At 51.7% G+C, this 18,842-nt stretch overlaps 1 protein-coding gene and 2 long non-coding RNA genes across 7 annotated transcripts in view; 1 reads left to right on the top strand and 2 right to left on the bottom strand.

Moving 5' to 3' along the window:
• The window catches only part of ARSG (arylsulfatase G), a 108,964-nt gene that overhangs the window by 17,511 nt on the left and 72,611 nt on the right, over positions 1–18,842 (bottom strand). For all 3 annotated transcript variants that reach the window (XM_029929299.1, XM_029929301.1, XM_029929300.1), the window contains exons 7-8: positions 11,894–12,090; positions 10,910–10,990 (exon numbers count right to left, since the gene is read on the bottom strand). In XM_029929299.1, coding sequence (XP_029785159.1) covers positions 10,910–10,990; positions 11,894–12,090 — 278 coding nt within the window. The remainder of the gene's footprint in view (positions 1–10,909; positions 10,991–11,893; positions 12,091–18,842) is intronic.
• On the top strand, positions 6,190–9,515 carry LOC115283024. 3 transcript variants are annotated; one of them, XR_003904856.1, is made up of 4 exons: positions 6,190–6,664; positions 7,000–7,118; positions 8,965–9,125; positions 9,478–9,515. It is a non-coding gene; the product is annotated as an uncharacterized LOC115283024 (long non-coding RNA). The 3 variants fall into 3 exon arrangements; XR_003904854.1 differs by having other exon boundaries at positions 8,965–9,497; XR_003904855.1 differs by lacking the exons at positions 8,965–9,125; positions 9,478–9,515 and adding an exon at positions 8,276–8,540.
• On the bottom strand, positions 14,412–18,500 carry LOC115283025. The gene is made up of 2 exons (XR_003904857.1): positions 18,331–18,500; positions 14,412–14,632 (listed from the first exon to the last, which is right to left on the bottom strand). It is a non-coding gene; the product is annotated as an uncharacterized LOC115283025 (long non-coding RNA).

Here is an 18,842-nt window from a genome sequence, read left to right as displayed (position 1 = left end):
CAGGCTCTGTGCTGACAGCTAGCTCAGAGTCTGGAGTCTGCTTCCGGTTCTGTGTCTCTTTCTTTCTCTGCCCCTCCCCCTCTCATGCTCTGTCTCTCTCGGTATAAAAAATAAATAAAACATTTTTAAAAAATTAAAAAAATAAGAATAACTTTATCTTCCTACTGATGATAATGTGACTGTTTAGGATTTAAAAACACAATTATTTGGGGCAGCTGAGTGGCTCAGTCGGCTAAGGGTCTGACTCTTGGTTTCAGCTCAGGTCATGATCTCACAGTTTATGAGATTGAGCCCCCCGTGAGTCACACTGAGTGTGGAGCCTGCTTGGGATTCTCTCTCTCTCTCTCTCTCTCTCTCGCTCTCACTCTCACTCCCTCTGCCCCTCTACCCTGCTCATTCTCTCTCTCAAAATAAATAAACATTTAAAAAAATAGACAATTATTTGAAACGAGAGAAAGGCAGAAACTCCCCCCAGCTATTTGCTCTGCTCGATGCCCAACAACTGATCTGGCAAGGATTGTATTGTTGTGTTTTGCTTTGCTTTGCTTTTCCTTGAGTTAGTGAGTCGTTCTCTTGCTGTGGAGACAGCATTAGTAATAGCTCTGACCTCTTGCCTCTTGGGGGGGGGGGATGGGTGGGGTAAGAACAATCTCTGTGCAATCTATGAATTTCCACTTTGGTAATTCAAGGAATTATGTGCGTTACCACGAAGTCCAAAGTGACCACCAGGAGAATGATGGCCGGCGGGCTGGAAGAGATTAGGTCATGTTTTATGGAAACATCCTGAATGCATGGAGCATTGAATTACCCATGACCATCCCCACCACTCCCACACACACCCCACCCTCATCCCAGTGAGCCAACGATTCCACCGAGTTAGCGTGTAGAGGGTCCTTCCAAGGCAGACACCGCGGTCATGCAACCTCCCCATGTCTGGCTGGCGCGAAGACCGAGCAGGGATGACGGTGAAGGGCGGAGGGGGCTATCAGACCAAGGCTCCGCAGCAAACAGACCCTTTGATGTCCCTGGCCCAGCGCACCGCACCGGAAATGCTCCACATTCCTGGGATTTTCTCACCACCAGCTTCGGGAGTCCCCCGAGTGTAGAAGTAAGAAACAAAACAAAACAACACACGTCCAGGGACTGCTTATGCTCAGGGGTGTGGGGCTCTCGAACACCCAGTGGAGCTGGGCAGGCGGAATGGGCAGTTCTCTGAGCCTCCCACCCCCACCCTTGCCGTGAGAGGTCTCAGATGTCTTCTGTCCATGGGGAGCCTCCCCTCCCACAAACAAGGACAGAGCCCACTCTGGATTCCTCACGCACACGGATCAGAGGACCCAGGACTGCAGCAAAAGCCCAAACCGCACTCCCACGTGGCTCGGGGATGCATAACTCCAGTGGCAGTTCAAGGCCAAAGAGCAGGCCGGAAGCATCCCTGCCCCCGCCCCCGCCCCCGCCTGCACGTGCTAGGACTCTGCAGATAATTCCATCCATTTATATGGAAGTTGTGGGGGGATCAGGGGATGGCAGGGGGAGGGGAGGGTGTGAAACATGCAGCCTGATTCTCTGCATATCCACGCTGCACAAAATTCCAACAGACTTGCTTAGCCTTTGAGGCCAGATGCTAAGGAAAAGCAAAGCGTCCAGTTCTAAGAAAGAAGCCCAGAGTCATGCTGGTCAACCGGGAAAACGGGCACCGGCGCCAGGGTTGGGTCTCCGCCCCCAGCGGGTTTCCAGAAGAATACACCAGCTCCTAATGAATACATCTGTTCATTGATCTCCACCACCGGGAGCTCTGCTGGCTGGCCACCGCCTTTTCAGTTGCTTTCTCCAGCAGTTGGTGTTTCCGATTCGTTTTTCAGAGAAAAAAAATATTTCAATATGTTTGCCTTATTTCAGCAGAGGGTTCAAAGCTGGAGGATGCAGGAGAAACCCAGCCAGTTATACCCAGTGTGTGTGTCAACGGAGTGGACAGTCCCCATGGAAAGATTCAGGAGGTAAGAGAAGGAGGGTGGCTTCGAGAAGCCCCTCTGAATGGCCACTTGAGGGGCGGTCCCCCTCCTGTGTCGTCAGGACCGGCCGCCAGTGCCGGCTGCCCCACGGCTTCTGGCTGCACCGAAAAGACACAATTACATATTCCAGCCAGGCCCACAGGCCTCCTACGCTAGTGGGATTTCTCTTCAAAGAGTCCAGAGCGTGGGTCACAAGGATAAAACATATACCCCGCCCTGTTGAATCATTACATTGTGCACCTGAAACTAATATAACCCGGTATGTTCATTATACCTCAATTAAATTTTTTAACGTTTACTTATTTTTGAGAGACGGAGAGAGACAAGAGTGTGGCAGGGGAGGGGCAGTAAGAGAGGAAGACACAGAATCCGAAGCAGGCTCCAGGCTGGGAGCTGTTAGCACAGAGCCGGACGCGGGGCTCAAACCTGTGAGCGGTGAGATCATGACCTGAGCCGAAGTCGGATGCTTAACCGACTGAGCCACTCAAGTTCCCCCCAAATTTTTTTTTCTCAATGGGGCACCTCGGTGGCTCAGTCGGTTAAGCGTCCGACTTCGGCTCAGGTCATGATCTCACGGTTCGTGGGTTCGAGCCCCACGTCTGGCTCCGTGCTGACAGATCCTCTGTCTCCCTCTCTCTCTTGCCTCTCCCCTGCTCGTGCTCTTTCTTTCTCTCTCAGAATTAAATAAACATTTAAAACGTTTCTTTCTCTTAAACCCCCCTCGCTGTGGAATTGTCTTGCCCCAAATGCCAGCACGTCGTTGGCACTGTTAAGGGAATAAAGTTTAAAATATTCCCCTAGCATCCTCCGTGGGTCCCCAGAGTGGCAGAGTCTGATTATGACAAATGTCTAACGGGTTTACACACACAAGCTAAGGCCGAGCTCCAGGACAGCTGGCCCTGGTCCCCTGGTTCTCTTCAGTGATACCTGTTCCCACAAATGGAAACCCATTCGAGTTACGCATAAAAATTATGGTAACAACAACATCTCCTATTTACCGAGCCCTTCCTAAGCACCAAGTTAAAGTACTCCCAAACATAATTCTTCCCTATATTATCTCACTTAATCCTAATGACAACCTTGCAGGCCAGGCACGATTACCCTCATTTTTCAGATGAAGAGACCAAGCTCAGAGAGGTTAAGTAATCTGCCAAAGGTCACACAGCCAGAAAACGCCAGATCCAGTATTTGAATCCAGCTCTAACTACATAGCCAGCCCCTGACCCATTAACCCTTCTAGACACTGGCCCCCACTCATCCCTGAATGCATATTAGGATCACAAGGGGAGCTTTTAAAAAAAAACCAGGCCAAGGTTCCTTTCCAAGAAATTATGACTTAATTTGCCTGGGATGGGGCCTGGACATCAGTATCCTCTAAAGCTCTCCTGGTGACGGAATGTGGAGAGCACCCCCACCCAGGACAAGGGCAAGGAGGGCAAACGGCCAAATCAGGAAGTTGGTACAATGCACCTCAGAATTAAACATGACTTAATGCTTCTTAAGCATAAGTTTTCTACCGCCCACACCTTTCTACCTTTATGCCTGGGGATCGTCAATGCACACCTGTTAATTACAGTACGTAAGAATAATAAATAGATAAGTCCATAAACTGAACGTCTATGCTCTTTTTTGGGAGTTTCGAAAGCTGTCTGTCGGTTTAGATAAATCTTCATACTTTGATCAGCAGCAACGGCACATTATAAGTGTTGGGTACGTTTGGCTTTCTGTTGAGAAACGCATGTCTTACGGTCATGAGAACACATTTTAGTTCGCTTGTGGCTAGTTATGACTCTAATTAAGGCAGAACCTCTTACTTAGAGCAATAAATATTTAGCCTCAGCAACCAAAACATAAACAGAACCATGATTCATGGATTTGCTTACTTGTTCTTTCCTAGCTGCGGAAGTGAAGCGGCCTATTCCATGAGGCACGGAGACAGGGCAGGCACGCTGGGGAGCTGAGGGCCTTCCCAGAAAGGACCCACTGCCGAGTCAGATGGGCAGCCCCGCGGATGAGGAGCACGAAAGAACAGAGACTCTTACTAAGTCTAGGGTGGGACTCTGGCTCTAGGTGATTCTGATGCCAACGGTCTGAGGACCAGAATTTGAGAAATACCAGCAAGGTACGCAGGAGGATGTCTTTGGAGTCAGGCTGGTGTTGTCCTACATTGGTACCACTTCCTTCTCCACGTGTGGCCTTGGGCAAAATTCTTTTTGTTTTATTTTATTTTTTTAATGTTGATTTATTTATTCTTGAAGGGGAGAGAGAGAGAGACAGACAGAGTGCAAGTGGGGGAGGGGCAGAGAGAAAGGGCGACAGAATCCAAAGCAGGCTCCAAGCTCTGAGCTGTCAGCACCCTGATGCGGGGCTCGAACCCACGAGCTGTGGGATCATGACCTGAGCTGAAGCTGGACACTTAACTGAGCCACCTAGGCGCCCTTTCTTTTTTTTTTTAATGTTTATTTTTGAGAAAGAGCATGTGCACACACCAGTGAGCAGGGGAGGGGCAGAGAGGGAGAGGGAGAGAGAATCCCAAGCAGGTTCCATGCCATCAATGCAGAGCCCGATGTGGGGCTCCAACCCAGGAACCATGAGATCGTGACCTGTGCAGAAATGAAGAGTTGGACACTCAATCGACGGAGCACCCAGGCGCCCCTTGGGCAGAATTCTTACCCTCGCTCAGACTCCGTCTCCTCAGCCATAAATGGGAAAGTGATTATAATTATCTCCTGCAGTGGTGGGGAAAGTTACAGGAGATAATGTATATAAAGTGCTGAGCAAAGTCCTCTGGCATTGTGCCTGCCGGAAGGGCCTACCCAGTGCCGTCCAGAAAAGGTCAAAAAACAAAAAACACACAAACCAAGACTGCCTGCGGGTAGAAAACAGCAGACGCTGCAAGCCAAATTCAGCCCTCTGACCGTTCATGTTGGGCATGAGCAGTATTTTCTGAACTAATTCCGAAGGTCATTAGACAGGGTCCTCTCTGCAGTTGACGGCCTCCCTAACACTGCCCGTGACTTCCTGAAAACAATCCTTTGTGGGCTTAGATTACCCGCCTGGCACTTGTACCTGTGACTGGGGTCGAACGACACACCAGGCCCGGGGAGTGCGCCTTCTATAACCTTCTAAAGAACCAGGCTTCGTTTCTAAATATAAGCACCTGCCCCGGCCAAGCATGCCTGTAGCAGACTAGTTTCCTAGAAACAGGGCAGACGGGCCTCAGTTTGGACCGAGGACTCTGGCTGGCTTGGGGTGGCCTTGAGCAGGGCGATGGGGACATTCCAAGCCAGGTGGCCGATGTCCCGGAAGGAGGCACAATTTGACTTCCACTGGGTCCCCACCAGCTGGCCCTGCCTGCCTCCCCGCCTCCCCAGCCAGGGCCCACAGCCAACATCCTTTGTCCTTCTCTCCCTCACCCAGCTCCACCTCTGACCTTTCTCCACCCCACCCCCTGCCCCAAACAGGGCACCGAAGGCCCCGGATGTGAGCGGCTTCCCAGCGGGAAAGCTTATGCAACCACCTGATAGCATCAAATTACAAGCAAGAAGGTCCTAGAAGCCGAGGATGCCAAATTCAACAGCATGTTTCCTCATCACCAAGGGGGAGGAAGGAACAGTTCTGCTCTTCAAATAAAACAAGATTTTCCAGACAGAGGCGCAGTCAGTTAGGGAACAAACAAGGTGTGAGTTCTGTCCCGGGTAGGAAATAGGTCTGCGGTGGAGCCGGGAGGGTCAGGGGCTCCGAGCCAGGGCTACGGGGGGGGGGGGGGGTTCCGCATCAGCCAAGGGGCACACACCTCAGGCCCTCTTTGTTCAGGAGAAAGGTGGGGTGCTCTGCTTTGCCCCCAGGGTCCCCCACACCCGTCCAGTTCAGTTTCTCCTCACCCCTGCAGGGTGCAGGCCAAGCCCAGAGGAGTGTCCTCACTCCTGCACAGGGTGAAGAGAGGGGCTCCAGGAGACGCTGTCTCATCCCATCAGCTGAGCAAGGCGGCTCAGCCAGGAGAGGAAAGGGAAGCCAAGGAGGGGGGCCTGGGGCCCCGGGAACAGGGGAAGGCAGCGCGTGGCCTGACGCGTCGGGCTGGCTGCGGGGGTGAAAGAAGCAGGGCTCTGGGTACTGTTTGTCCTGCTCCGTTGTGAAAACATTGTCGGCCTTCTCTCTTTCATCTGCTCTCAGGACCGGCCCCCTTACAGAGGGGTGTGCAGGAATCCCACTGAAGAGGAACCCAGATGAGGACGAGCAGGGGGTCCAGAGGGACCCCCTGCCTCCCTGCCGCAACCGAGCCCCCTTGCCTTGCCCCTTCCACGCAGGGCTCTGCCTGACTTCCCGGAGTCCCCAGCAAGTGCTCTGGGCAGAGAGGAGGAGGAAGGTTCTGGAATAGCTGACAGGAAGCTGGTTTGGAGCATGAGGAAGGGGAAGTGTTTACCCCTATGCAGGCTTTCCTGAGAAAAGAAGAGAAGGGCATCTGGCCCCCACCTCACCACGAATTCAAGGGCTGTGCCCCCCCTCCGGTGCCACAGTAAAGCTGCATGTGTATGCTTCGCCCCCCAAAAAGAAGAGTATCCTCTTGAAGACTGAAATGCAGCTTCCCAAGACCGAGGCTCAGAACACGTGGAAAATTATCCATGTGTGACTTAAACTGCCCATCGTGTTTGGTAGGAAAACCTTGTTCTGGGCATTTTCCCATCTCCTTCCCATTCTCTTTGTGGGGTACCCCCCGTCCCCATCTGTTTCTGCTGGGAACGAAGAACTGGAGAATCCTGGGGGTTAGCAGAAGACATCACGAGGCTGGGTGCCTTGTGGGCAGTGCCCCCCTGACCCTGCCCACCGTCCGGCGAGCCGGGTCTACGACCTCACCTCCTGGGGGAGGAAACCGGGTTCTCCCAGGGAGCAGGCTGGGGGGCACCGATTCCTAAGCTGAGTGGAGACTGGAGCCCCATCGGGCTTCCAAAGCCTTTAGCCCTCCACCTCCCCCCTCTGCCTCCTGCAGATTTAGAAAGATTCACACTGTTACAGAGGCTGACGACATTTTTCTTGACAACCATGGAGTCCAAAGAAGCCGCCTAGGATTTTCCAGATGGCTGAGCAGTGAGCCAGGTCGAACACGGCGTGAGTACCCACCATCAGGCTGGTTGAGTAATGAGCTGGTGGAGGTCAAATGACATGTCCCCCCATCTGTCCCCTGAGGACCAATGGCCAGCCTCGGAAAGCCCTCCGCCCTGCTCCGCCTCCGTTTCCTCATTCGGCCAACAGGCTGGTTGGAATGAAGGTGGCAGAGGTGTGCCCCTCCCCTGGCATTCTGCGAACGCAGGAATATTCCTGGGGATTCTGTCACTTGTGATTCTCATTCATCACCCGGGACTCGGTGGAATGGAGTCTTGCCCCGTTCTCTGCCCTCAGCCCCCCTGACGTAAGAGGGGGTCTTTTAACATTGAACGAGGTGCTGGGAAGGGTAGACGATGTGGGGAGGAAAGTGTTTGGGGTTCCGCGGGGGCAACGGTGGCACGTGTCTATGAATTTGCTCCCTGCCGCTGACCGTGCTCACAGAATGGTCAACTGTATGTTACAGAATCTCACTTCCATTGATTTTTTTTTTTTAAGTTTACTGATTCATTTTGAAAGACAGAGAGAGCTGAAGGGGCAGAAATAAAGGAAGAGGCAGAGAATCCCGAGCAGGCTCCACACTATCAGCACAGAGCCCGACACGGGTCTCAAACCCATGAACCCTGAGATCATGGCCTGAGCTGAAAGCTAGAGTCAGACGCCCAACCGACTGAGTCACCCGGGTGCCCCTCACTTCAGTTTAAAAAGTTGAATGATGTTGGAGCGCCCGGGTGGCTCAGTCAGTTGAGCGTCCGACTTTGGCTCAGGTCATGAGCTCACGGTCAGTGAGTTCGAGCCCCGCCCTGGGCTCTGTGCTGACAGCTTGGAGCCTGGAGCCTGCTTCAGATTCTGTGTCTCCCGCTCTCTCTGCTCCTCCCCCGCTCACTCTGTGTCTCATTCTCTTAAAATAAAGACATAAAAAAATAAATAAATAAAACACGGCTCTCGACTGTCACTCCTTAGAGCCAGGGGCTTTGTTGAATCTTTGCAACTCCAGCACTGAGCTCAGTAAAAGGTGCTCAGCAAATGCCTGTAGGAGAAAGGAAGGAGAGGAAGAATGCAAGATGTCCAGCTCGTAATTGTTCCTCCCAGGGCAAAGGGCTTCCCTCAAAGAGCAGGGCCCCCTTCCCCATAGCTAACCCTAATTCACTCTTTCAAAACAGTCTCATAAAGGGGAGAGAGACAAGATAAGGCAGGTCTCCAGATAAGAGATCGGAGGTCATCTTTGGGAACGGAGAGCACTGTACAGAGGAGCCACCTAGTGACACAGCTTATCCACCCCATCAGAGGTCTCCTTGCCTTCTGGACTTGGACCCTGGAGAGTTCGGATTCCAAGCTGTTCTGCTGTTCGGATTCCAACTGAACCTGGGTGGCTCAGTTGGCTAAGTGGCTGGCTTCGGCTCAGGCCATGATCTCACGGTCTGTGATTTCGAGCCCCGAGGAGCCCGGAGTCAGCCTCTGTGCTGACAGCTCAGAGCCTGGAGCCTGCTTCAGATTCTGTGTTTCCTTCTCTCTTTGTGCTTCCCCTTCCTGTCTCTCTGTCTCTCAAAAATAAATAAATATTTTTTAAAAAGGAGAGGAGGAGATAGAATCAACTAATGCACTGGCTTTCACTGTATGTCTCTAGGCTACGCTTGTAAGTATCAGACACATTTACACCCTTCTCCAGGCCTGGTGCCTTTCTCTGCCCATTTCTCCAGACAGCATTCCTGAGCCAGAGCAGCTGAGAGATCACTAGGTAGGGAGAGAAACAACACCCTGAAAGATGAAATAGGCTGGTCACTGACAGGTTACGGGGTGTGCGGGGGAAGGGATAGCACCTAGTTCTCCTAACACCCCAACTCCTTCTCAGGCAGGAGACGCAGCCACAGCTCCTGGGCAAATCCACTCGCTTGTGAAGTTCTGGAGGGATCTGATGGGGCAGATGCCAGGTTAAAGGTGACAAATAAAAATGAAAATAAGCACTCTCTTCGTGCCACTGGCCACGAGATGCACGGATGTTCTAGTTTTTAGGTAACTACAAATATTCTGCCGGACTAATAAGAAAAGCAGTTTGTGTCCTCTGACCTCGATGCAGCAGAGGCTTAGCTCAGGGTCGGAGTGCAGGGGACGCTCGCCCTGGGGCCGGGGGCAGGGAGGTAATCTCCCCCAAGCCCATCCCCGAACCCGTTGGAAGCAAGCACCTTCTGAAAAATTTATTTTAATCTTTCAGGACACAAATTAAAACGAGTTTGTTGTGAGAAAAAAAGCTCTCTCCCCTACCTAGAGATAATTACTCCTTAATCTTTTGTTACTTTGGGTCTGAGAACTGGGAGCGCCTGGGTGGCTCAGTCGGTTGAGCATCTGACTCTTGATTTCCACTCAGGTCCTGATCGTCCGGTTTGTGACTTCGAGCCCCGTGTTGGGCTCTGTGCTGACAGTACAGGGCCTGCTCGGGATTTTCTCTTCCTTTCTCTCTCTGCTCCTCCCCTGCTTACACTCTGTCTCTTGAAATAAATAAATAACCACTTCTAAAAGGATTTTTCTGAGAATTGGTGGGCTTATTTTGACAAAAGAAAAATCATACTTTGCCTACTGCTTTGTAACCTGTATAACTCACGGAAAAGGATTTAGGGTAAATGTTCCCAGGTCAATAATATGCCTCATTTCAGTGGTTCCTTAGTATTTCTTTAAATGCACCTACCTTCCTTAAGCACCCCTGTCTTGCTGGACACTCAGGTAAAGCCCAACTCTTAAAAAATAAAAAATAAAAACCCTATACGGGCACCTGGGCGGCTCAGTGGGTTGAGCATCCAACTTCGGCTCTGGTCATGATCTCACTGTCCGTAAGTTTGAACCCCGCATCGGGCTGTCTGCTGTCAGCAGAATCCCCCTCGGAACCTCTGTCCCCCTCCTGACCCTCCTCTACTCTTGCACGCACACACTTTCTCTCCATAATAAATAAACTTAAAAAACAACCTACGCAATGAGCATCCCGTCACATACATCATTGTGCACTGGCTAATTATCCCTTTAGGAGGGGAAAACGATGCTTGTCCCTTTTCATAGGAACTGATGCCTCAACAGGCACATTCTCCAAGCCTGTGGTCCTCACCGCCGAACTGTCCCCAGCCCTGCAGTTGTCTTAGAACCTGAGGTCCTCGGGGGGATGTTTCCCAGAGCACGTGGGCACTGAGCTGGGGCTGAGGGAGGCAGCGTTAGGTGGTGGGGGGAACACCGACTTGAACATGGGTAGCAGGCTCCATCCTCACAAGCCGTGACCTTGGGCAAGCTCTTTGGCCTCCCTGAGCCTCTCCTTCTTCATCTGTAAACAGAGGTGTGACTACCTACCTTTCAGCAAGGTAAGATTTAGGGAGAACGCGTATAAAAACCTCGTGTATTTATTCCCAGAATGTCTCCTGAATGAATGAAATGAATTCATGGGTGGAGGGAGGGAGGGATGACTGAAAACAAAAATAAACAGGAAAGAAAGGAAAGGAAGGAGGTCAAAGTTTGCGAAGGCAATGGGATGAAAGTCAAGGGGAAGCATACTTGCTGGAAGGTCCATGGACTGAGGGCAAGTCTCCTGAGGGAGTCCAGGGGTGGGGGTGGGGAGGAGAAAGGGGTGACTGAGGCCGAACAGAAACGCTCTCACTCCCCAGTTTATTTCTCCCTGGGAGCTGGTGGCTGGTGAGCAACCTGTCTGTGGCCAGAACATTCTAACAATGGCAGCAGGCCTGCGTGTCCCCCAGAGACAGAAGCACACAGCTCGGCCTCGGCTCGGCACCACGGATGCACCAAGCCCAACGGAGCCCTACCTTGACGAGTCTGCCACGATCCAGTGAAGGGTCCCACACTCCCTGCCAGCTCACACTTCTGAGCCCACGGGCCGTTGTCTCCTGGAAACCAAAAGAAGCAACAGGGAGCCATTGACAGGCTTCTGGGAGTCTTTGGCCAATTCTCCCTCCCCTGGTCCCATAGCCCTGTGCAGCCTAGGGGACTGGGTAGGAGACAGACCTGTAAAGACAATTATGATCCCTGCTCTTGACCAGCTATCTGGTTCCAAGAGGCCTTCCGGGAGGTGGGCTTTCCCGGGGTGGGGTCCGTGGTTCAGATGCTTGTCCCTCTTCATAGTTTTACGACCGTCCTCAGCCCCGCAGCGATGCACCGAGCACCTCTGCTACACCCAGCGCCTTGCCTGCATCATCTCACAAGCGTCCGACACACTTTGCAGTAGATGCCATCATGAGCTCAGTTCTGCTCTTAGGAAACAGGCATAGAGATGGTACAGTGCCTTTTCCAATAGTAACAGATTCAAACCCGGGTCGCTGCCGGACGCAAGAGCAGTGTTTTCAACCACTGCCACCGTTCCAGACAGCCACCTGCGACCTGATACGCCTGGGAGACCCTTTCAATAGTGTACGAGTCTGGCCCACTCAGCCAAAAGGTGTGACCTGGGCACCTGTGGCAACCGCAGTCTTTGGGACTGGGAAGATGGTGAGGAGACTACACACATCGGCAACGCCAATGTCCCTCGTGAACAGTTAAAAGCGACACCCAGAGGGCCCTCAGTCAACACAGGAGAGCCCAGCAGGGGACCTGCTGTCTGCGCAAACCCTTCCAGGGGCTCAGCCTTGGAGGCCCCAGTGGACAGGCGCTCAGCGCTCAGGCCAACAAACACTAGCAGGAGGCCAAGTTCAAAGCAAGCCCCCTGCCCTGTGAAATGGGATCACTTGGCCCAGACTCTGCTCTTCACGGCGGTGTGGGCAGGTTGAGAGCAGGCTGGGTTCAGACTACTTCACCTGCAAACCAGATTAACGTGTTTTCTCTCGCCGTGTGGTCCACTTTGTCCTTGATCTGGCCCACCAGGCTGTCCATCTCTCGGAGGCCTGCACGATACGGCCCTCGGCCCCGGGGGTCTGCGCAGTGCCAGGTCCCGGACAAGGGTACGTGCATGTGGGCCAGGCCCACGTACAGAAAGAAGGGCCTTCCACTGGCACTGCAATGGGAAAGCCAAGAGGTAATTCTCCAGAAGGCTCTGCTGGCCTGCCGGCGTCTCCCTGGCTCTCCTTCGCCCCAGAGAAAAGCCCAGAACTCCTTCTGCCCCAGGTGCTCAGGAAGCACAAATCTACAACTTTCCAAGGGAATGTGGAGATAATCTGGCTAGCCAATTAAAAACTGGGAGTCTGGGCACCTGGGTGACTCAGTCAGTTGAGCATCTGGCTTCAGCTCAGGTCATGATCTCACAGTTCGTGGGTTCGAGCCCCGTATCCGGCTCTGTGCTGACAGCTCAGAGCCTGGAGCCTGCTTCAGATTCTGTATCTCCCTCCTCTCTGACCCTCCCCTGCTCGCACTGTCTCTGTCTCTCCAAAATAAATAAAAACCAATAAACAAAATAAAAAAAAAAACCTGGGAGTCATCGTAATAAGCCATACCACTCTTTAACATTTACCGAGAGCCTATTAAGTGGGACTCGTGCTGACTAAATTCGCCCTTTCCTAACCCTCGGGTTCTGTTTCCCAGATGAAGCATCAGAGGCTTAGGAAGACAGGACTTGTCCAAGGTTCCCTACTTCGTAAGTGATAGAGTCTGGGTTCAAACTCGCATCTGGCTGACGGCAAAGCGTTTGTTCTTAACTGCCCCACTTTAAACCCCAATTCGAACATATTTTACAATTGTATCTGCTCTTTTGCAGTATCCGGGCGTCACATCCATTCCCAGCCTTGGCCCTTCCTAAAAGATGAATGGATGACTCAAGTTGACCACAGGCCATTCCAAGGACGCACATGACCATCATGGAACAACTAGATCAAAAATCCGTCAGAGGCCCAGGCGCTGGCTGCCCCTTTTCTAACCCTGAAGATTCCCCTCCTGGGCAGGGAGGGACCTGGGCGATTTCTGCTTCCTGTCTAGTCCCCACCCCCATTCCCAGGCTAGGATCCTGATCCAGGCAGCTGCAGAGCCGAAGCCTCATCCCTGCCTGCAGCAGCAGGGACCTCCCTGGAGCCCCCTCCCACAGCCCAGGCCTGTGGGGGAGGGCATGGAGGAGGGCGAGCAGAGAGCTCAGTCAAGTGCATACAGAGTAGTGATAGAATCATGGCTCCTTTTACACCAGCTCCCTCCCCCAGAGATTTGGTTTTCAAGTTGCTCCTTAGTTTTCTTAGGGATCCTAATTTACAACACCCTTCATCAAGTCCTCCGAATGCCCCCAGCTCTGCCTCAAACCTTGCCCTGGGGAGCCCCCTGCATCCCAGACCTCAGGAGCCGGGAGGGGGAGCGAATCTCCAGGAGGAGGGGGAGGGGAAGTGAATTTCGGTGGAGGGAGGGAGGCAGGGGAGGCCGGGGTGGACTTTGCCTGTCCTCCGCTCTCTTTGCCCAGCATAAAACTCAGGACACATGTCCCACCACAGGGGCCTCACCTTATGTTAACCCACAGTTTCTCTGCAATGTTTCTAGGGGGGACGCTGTCTGACGCAGCAGTCATGGGAGGCATGTGTGGCTCTTTAGAATCCAATTAATGAATATTAAATAAACTTAAGCAGTGAGTGGGTGGTGGATGGGCTAGATGGGTGATGGGTACTAAGGAGGGCACTTGTTGGGATGAGCACTGGGTGTTATGCGTAAGTGATGAATCACTGGGTGCTACTCCTGAAACCAATATTGCACTGTATGTTAACTAACTAGAATTAAATTAAAAAGAAAAAAAATTAAGAATTCTGTGTCTCACCTGCTACCACACAAAATTAATCTTTAAAAAAAATTTTTTTTAATGTTTTTTTTTGAGAAAGAGCATGAGCAGGGGAGAGGCAGAGAGAGAGAGGGAGACACAGAATCCGAAGCAGGCTCCAGGCTCTGAGCTGTCAGCACAGAGCCTGACGCAGGGTTCAAACCCACAAACCGTGAGATCGTGACCTGAGCTGAAGTTGGACGCTTAACCGACTGAGCCACCCAGGGGCCCCAACCACTCAAATGAACCTTAAAGATCCTGCTAAGTGAAATAAGTCAGTCGCTGCAGGGCAAATACTGTATGATTCCATCAGTAGAAGCTATCTAGAGTAGTGAACTTCATAAAGACAGAAAGTAGGATGGTGGGCACCAGGGACTGGAGGGAAGGGGGAAATAGGGAGTTGGTGTTTAATGAGCACAGAGTTTCAGTTTGGGATGCTGAAAATAATTCTGGACATGGACCGTGGTGATAGATGCACAATAATGTGAATGTATATAAAGCCATCAAACTGTGTACTTTGAAAGGTTAATGCTATGTTATGCATATTTCCCACTGCATGTACATATATAAAATTATGTATCTATTACATGATATATGTTATATATTTAATTCAGTGTTTCCGTTACCCTAGCTGAATATCTCAAATGCAAAGTAGCCACAAGTAGCTGGTTGGCTACCCTGTTGGATGGCACAGACAGAGAACATTTTCATCCTTGGGGAGAGCTCTTTTGGACAGCGCTGATCGATGCCTGTTGCCTGCTCTCCCGTGATGATAATGTACAGTTGTATAGGTTGCATCCTGCACCAAGACATCCTGCTGAGAGAAAGAACCGATGCCTAATTCCAGGCCACAATACACTGGCCAACCTAAGTGTCCCGGCAGAGATCAGTGCCCACCCAGAGGGGGGGCCTTTTTCTAACAGGTAGCTACCATATGCAGCAGCAGATTGGATGGAGCTGCTCCCAATTTCAGGAATTCTGAAGCCAGTTGTTAAACATGGCCATCAATAGGGGCGCCTCGGTGGCTCAGTCAGTTAAGCCTTCGGCTTTGGCTCAGGTCATGATCTCATGGTTCATGGGTTTGAGCCCCGTGTCAGGCTCCATGCTGACAGCTCAGAGCCTAGAGCCTGCTTCAGATTCTGTATCTCCCTCTCTCTCTGACCCTCCTCTGCTCACACTGTCTCTCTCTGTCTCTCAAAAATAAATAAAAAACATTAAAAAAATTTTTTTAAATAAAAAACATGGCCATCATTAAAAATTAAATGAGACAAACTTTAGATCTGACAGGTTTGGCGGATTTGGGGAAAGGAACACCAAGATGGCCGACAGACCACCATTTTGGAACTTTCCGCCCGCTGCCAGCTTCCCAGAAAACACGTCATCTGCCCCTGGACACACCACCCCCGGAACTAGTGCCCTATATAAGGCCCCGCTCTTTGTCCCCCTGGTGTGACTTCCCTGGCCCTTCCTATCGGGACCAGGGAACCTTGCCCGAGAGCACTCCCAATAAAGGCCTTTTACATTTATTTGTGACCTTGGTTTTCTGTGACTTCCCTGGCTCCTTCCCTCTGAGCCATGGAACCTCGCCCAAGAGCTCTTTAATAAAGGGTGCTCTGGTCTTTTTTCCCAGTCTCTCTGTCTTGTGGCTTTCTCACTCCACCGATTTAACCTTACACGATCAAATAAATTATATGAAAAACCAAGGCAGTACATTCTTATGACTTATCACATGCTGATCATTCTGCTCCACTTTGCATTGAGGTGGTCTGCGATGTCTCTGTGATGGGAGCACCATATGACGGTGCCCTCCTGCACATCTCTTACCAACCCCACATTCAGTGACATCTTGCCGGTGGCCTGAAATTAGTCACGGTGAGTTTTCATTCTACAGAAATGGGCAAATGTTCTAAATCGGGGCTTTTTCCCCCAGAGTGCTGGCTGTTACACGTTTACCAGCTCACCGTACATATGGGCTGGGGTGGGCTGGCAGGGTCCCACTGGACACACTCTGTCCCACTGTTATCATTATGGCCCAGACTCCTGCCCATTATCCAAGTCCCATCAGCGCCCCCCGGCCATTGCTGAGAGGGGAGTGCAATTCAGAGACAAGGCGGCATAGATGGAGGCCTGCATCCAAATCCCTGGAATTTTTATTTCCTGGCTGTGGGACCATGGGCAATTCACTTAAACTGTCGTCTATACAATGGGGACGATTATACCTCCCTGATAAAGCTGTGACTATGAACTCCCTGTAGTCAGCATTTAATAAACGGGAGCCTTTTCATTGATAATCCTGAATAACACAGGATGCATGGTGTCCAGGGATATAGCTCCTTCCCTGCATCCTGATGCCGTCCAGGAATTCAGAAAGTTAGTGTCTGGCAGAGACCACATAAAACTGGCTCCCTGGGGTGTGTACCCCCCAAGCCCCCCCTTCCATATGCTCTGTGATGCATAAAAAAGAAAAAGTGAAGGAGGTCAGCTGCCTTCCAGAAAAGAAATGTGTCGGGGCGCCTGAGTGGCTCAGTTGGTTAAGCCTCCAACTTCAGCTCCAGTCATGATCTCACATTCGTGGGTTCAAGCCCCACTTAGGGCTGTGTGCTGACCGCTCAGAGCCTGGAGCCTGCTTCCGATTCTGTGTCTCCCTGTCTCTCTGACCTTCCCTGCTCATGCTCTGTCTCTCTCTGTCTCAAAAATAAATAAACCATTTTTTTAAAATGTGTTGATTATAGGACAGGATGATTCCATTTCTGTTTATATATAATATATATATGTACCGCAGCATAGAATGAGGCAAGAGGAACTTGCTCAAATCTATCGAAAGGGGTGATGTCTGGGATGTGGCATTTAGGGTGATTTCCCCTCCTATTTTTTGGTCTCTGTTTTCAGAGATTTCTGAAGGGAAATTGTTTATGTGGCAAAATGAGTGGAGTGGTGAGCAGAGAAGTGGAAATGAAAGACAAAACGTCTGACAGGACATTCCAGAAGACAGAGGACAGGGCAGGGCCTGGAGATGTGCTGAAGATGAAAGCCCAGGACAGCCAGAGGCGCTTGGGTGGCTCAGTCTGTTGACAGTCTGGCTCAATTTCAATGCGGGTCATGATCTCAAGGTCGTGGGATTGAGCCCCACGTGGGGCTTTGTGCTGAGCTTGGAGCCCCTCTCTCTCTCTCTCTCCCCCACCCCTCTCTCTGCCCCTCCCCTGCTCGCACTCACTCTCTCTCAAAATAAATAAATAAATAAATAAACGTAAAAAAAAAAAAACCAGGACAGCCAAATCCTGAGAAAATCATCTGTTCTGAAATAGAAAGTGACAAATGAGGGGCACCCATTTCCCACGACAGGTGCCAGTGGGCAGCCGGCCAGAGGGCTGGCCGAGGGAACCAGGGGGAGCAGGCATCTGCCTGGTTGGTTTCCAGCTCTGGACAAGGGGTCTCCCTGGGCAGGGACACGCTTCCACATTTTTCTGGGCTTTAGTGTTACCAACAGTGTTCTCAGACTCAAACTTGAACCCAGTTCCATACTTCAGAGGCACACAGGGGCTTGATTTGGGTGTTTTTTTTTTAATGTTTTATTTATTTTTGATACAGAGAGAGACAGAGCATGAGAGGGGGAGGGGCAGAGAGAGAAGGAGACACAGAACCGGAAGCAGGCTCCAGGCTCTGAGCTAGCTGTCAGCACAGAGCCTGATTCGAGGCTTGAACCCACAAATGTGAGATCTAACCTGAGCCGAAGTCGGAGGCTTAACTGACTGAGCCACCCAGGCGCCCCTGATTTGGGTATTTTAAAGAGCAGGCAGAGCCCTTCACTGGCAAAAAACAAAGAGATGTCCTGGACCCCTGGGTCAGGGAGGTGGCCAGTCCCCGGTACCCCCCAGGCTCTGGGACAGTACGCGGAGCCTCAGTAGGGAATACAGGCTCCATCCCACTCCGGCAGTCCAGCGTGGAGCCCATCCCAACCTGGGTCCCTACCAGCCTTCCTTCCTGCTTAGAGACTATACATGCCAGCTTCTCCCCAACGTCACCTCTGCCTTCCTGGGCCATGTCAGGTCTCAGGCCATTCTGCTCCTGCAGCAACCTCCCTGGTATTTTGCCTCAAAACACTTAGTCAATTCCTTTTTTTCTTTTTTTAAATTTATTTTTGAGAGACAGAGAGAGACAGCACGAGTGGGGAAGGGTCAGAGAGAGAGGGAGACACAGAATCCAAAGCAGGCTCCAGGCTCTGAGCTAGCTGTCAGCACAGAGCCCAATGAGGGGCTCGAACCCACAAACCATGAGATCATGACCTGAGCCGAAGTTGGACGCCCAACCGACGGAGCCACCCAGGCGCCCCCACTTAGTCAATTCTTAAGATTCAGCGCAAAAGCCACCAACATACCTCCTCTGCTCCCAGGTCCTGGATGGCTTCAAGCTCCCTGCGCCTGTCTCCCCACCCCCCACTTCACCAGACAAGTTAGCACCGGAAATATAACCTGTGTCAAAGCCAGCTTCCCACAAATCCATTTCCCGACTCACCTGGGAGCTACTGAAAATCAAGGAGAGATCTAACTCATGTTTGTGTCCCTAGCGCACCGCCAGGCACGTCTTTAGGGCAAGACAAAGTCCCTCCCGCAATTTTCACGCGTTCCATGAATATTTATTAAGCTCTAACTAGACCCCAGGTGCAGGGGTAGATATGATTTCCACCTCCTTGGAGCTTAACATCTGATTGGAAACAGGAGAGGAAAATGCAACTAAAAAATGAATCGGGTAATCATTTACAAACTAGTAAGAGGGAGGGAGGAGGACTCCAGGCAGGGTGCTGTAGGACCTGTGACCGGGGGACCCAGCTGCCTTCGGGGTGACGCAAGAGAAACCCAGGATGGGGAGACCTGCAGGGCGGGGTCCACGGGTGGGCGGTGCTGGTGGCCACCCCGGAGACCTGAGGCTCCACCGCCCAGCTACCCGTTAGCATCTTCTTTCTCTCACTCTGTAGCCATCGAGCATTCACACAGGAGAGAGGGGCTAGAAGGGGACAAGGGTGGGCA

This window comes from Suricata suricatta, chromosome 17 (genome assembly GCF_006229205.1).
Source record: "Suricata suricatta isolate VVHF042 chromosome 17, meerkat_22Aug2017_6uvM2_HiC, whole genome shotgun sequence".
Classification (NCBI taxonomy): Eukaryota; Metazoa; Chordata; class Mammalia; order Carnivora; family Herpestidae; genus Suricata; species Suricata suricatta.
This window is presented reverse-complemented; position numbering and strand designations above follow the sequence as displayed.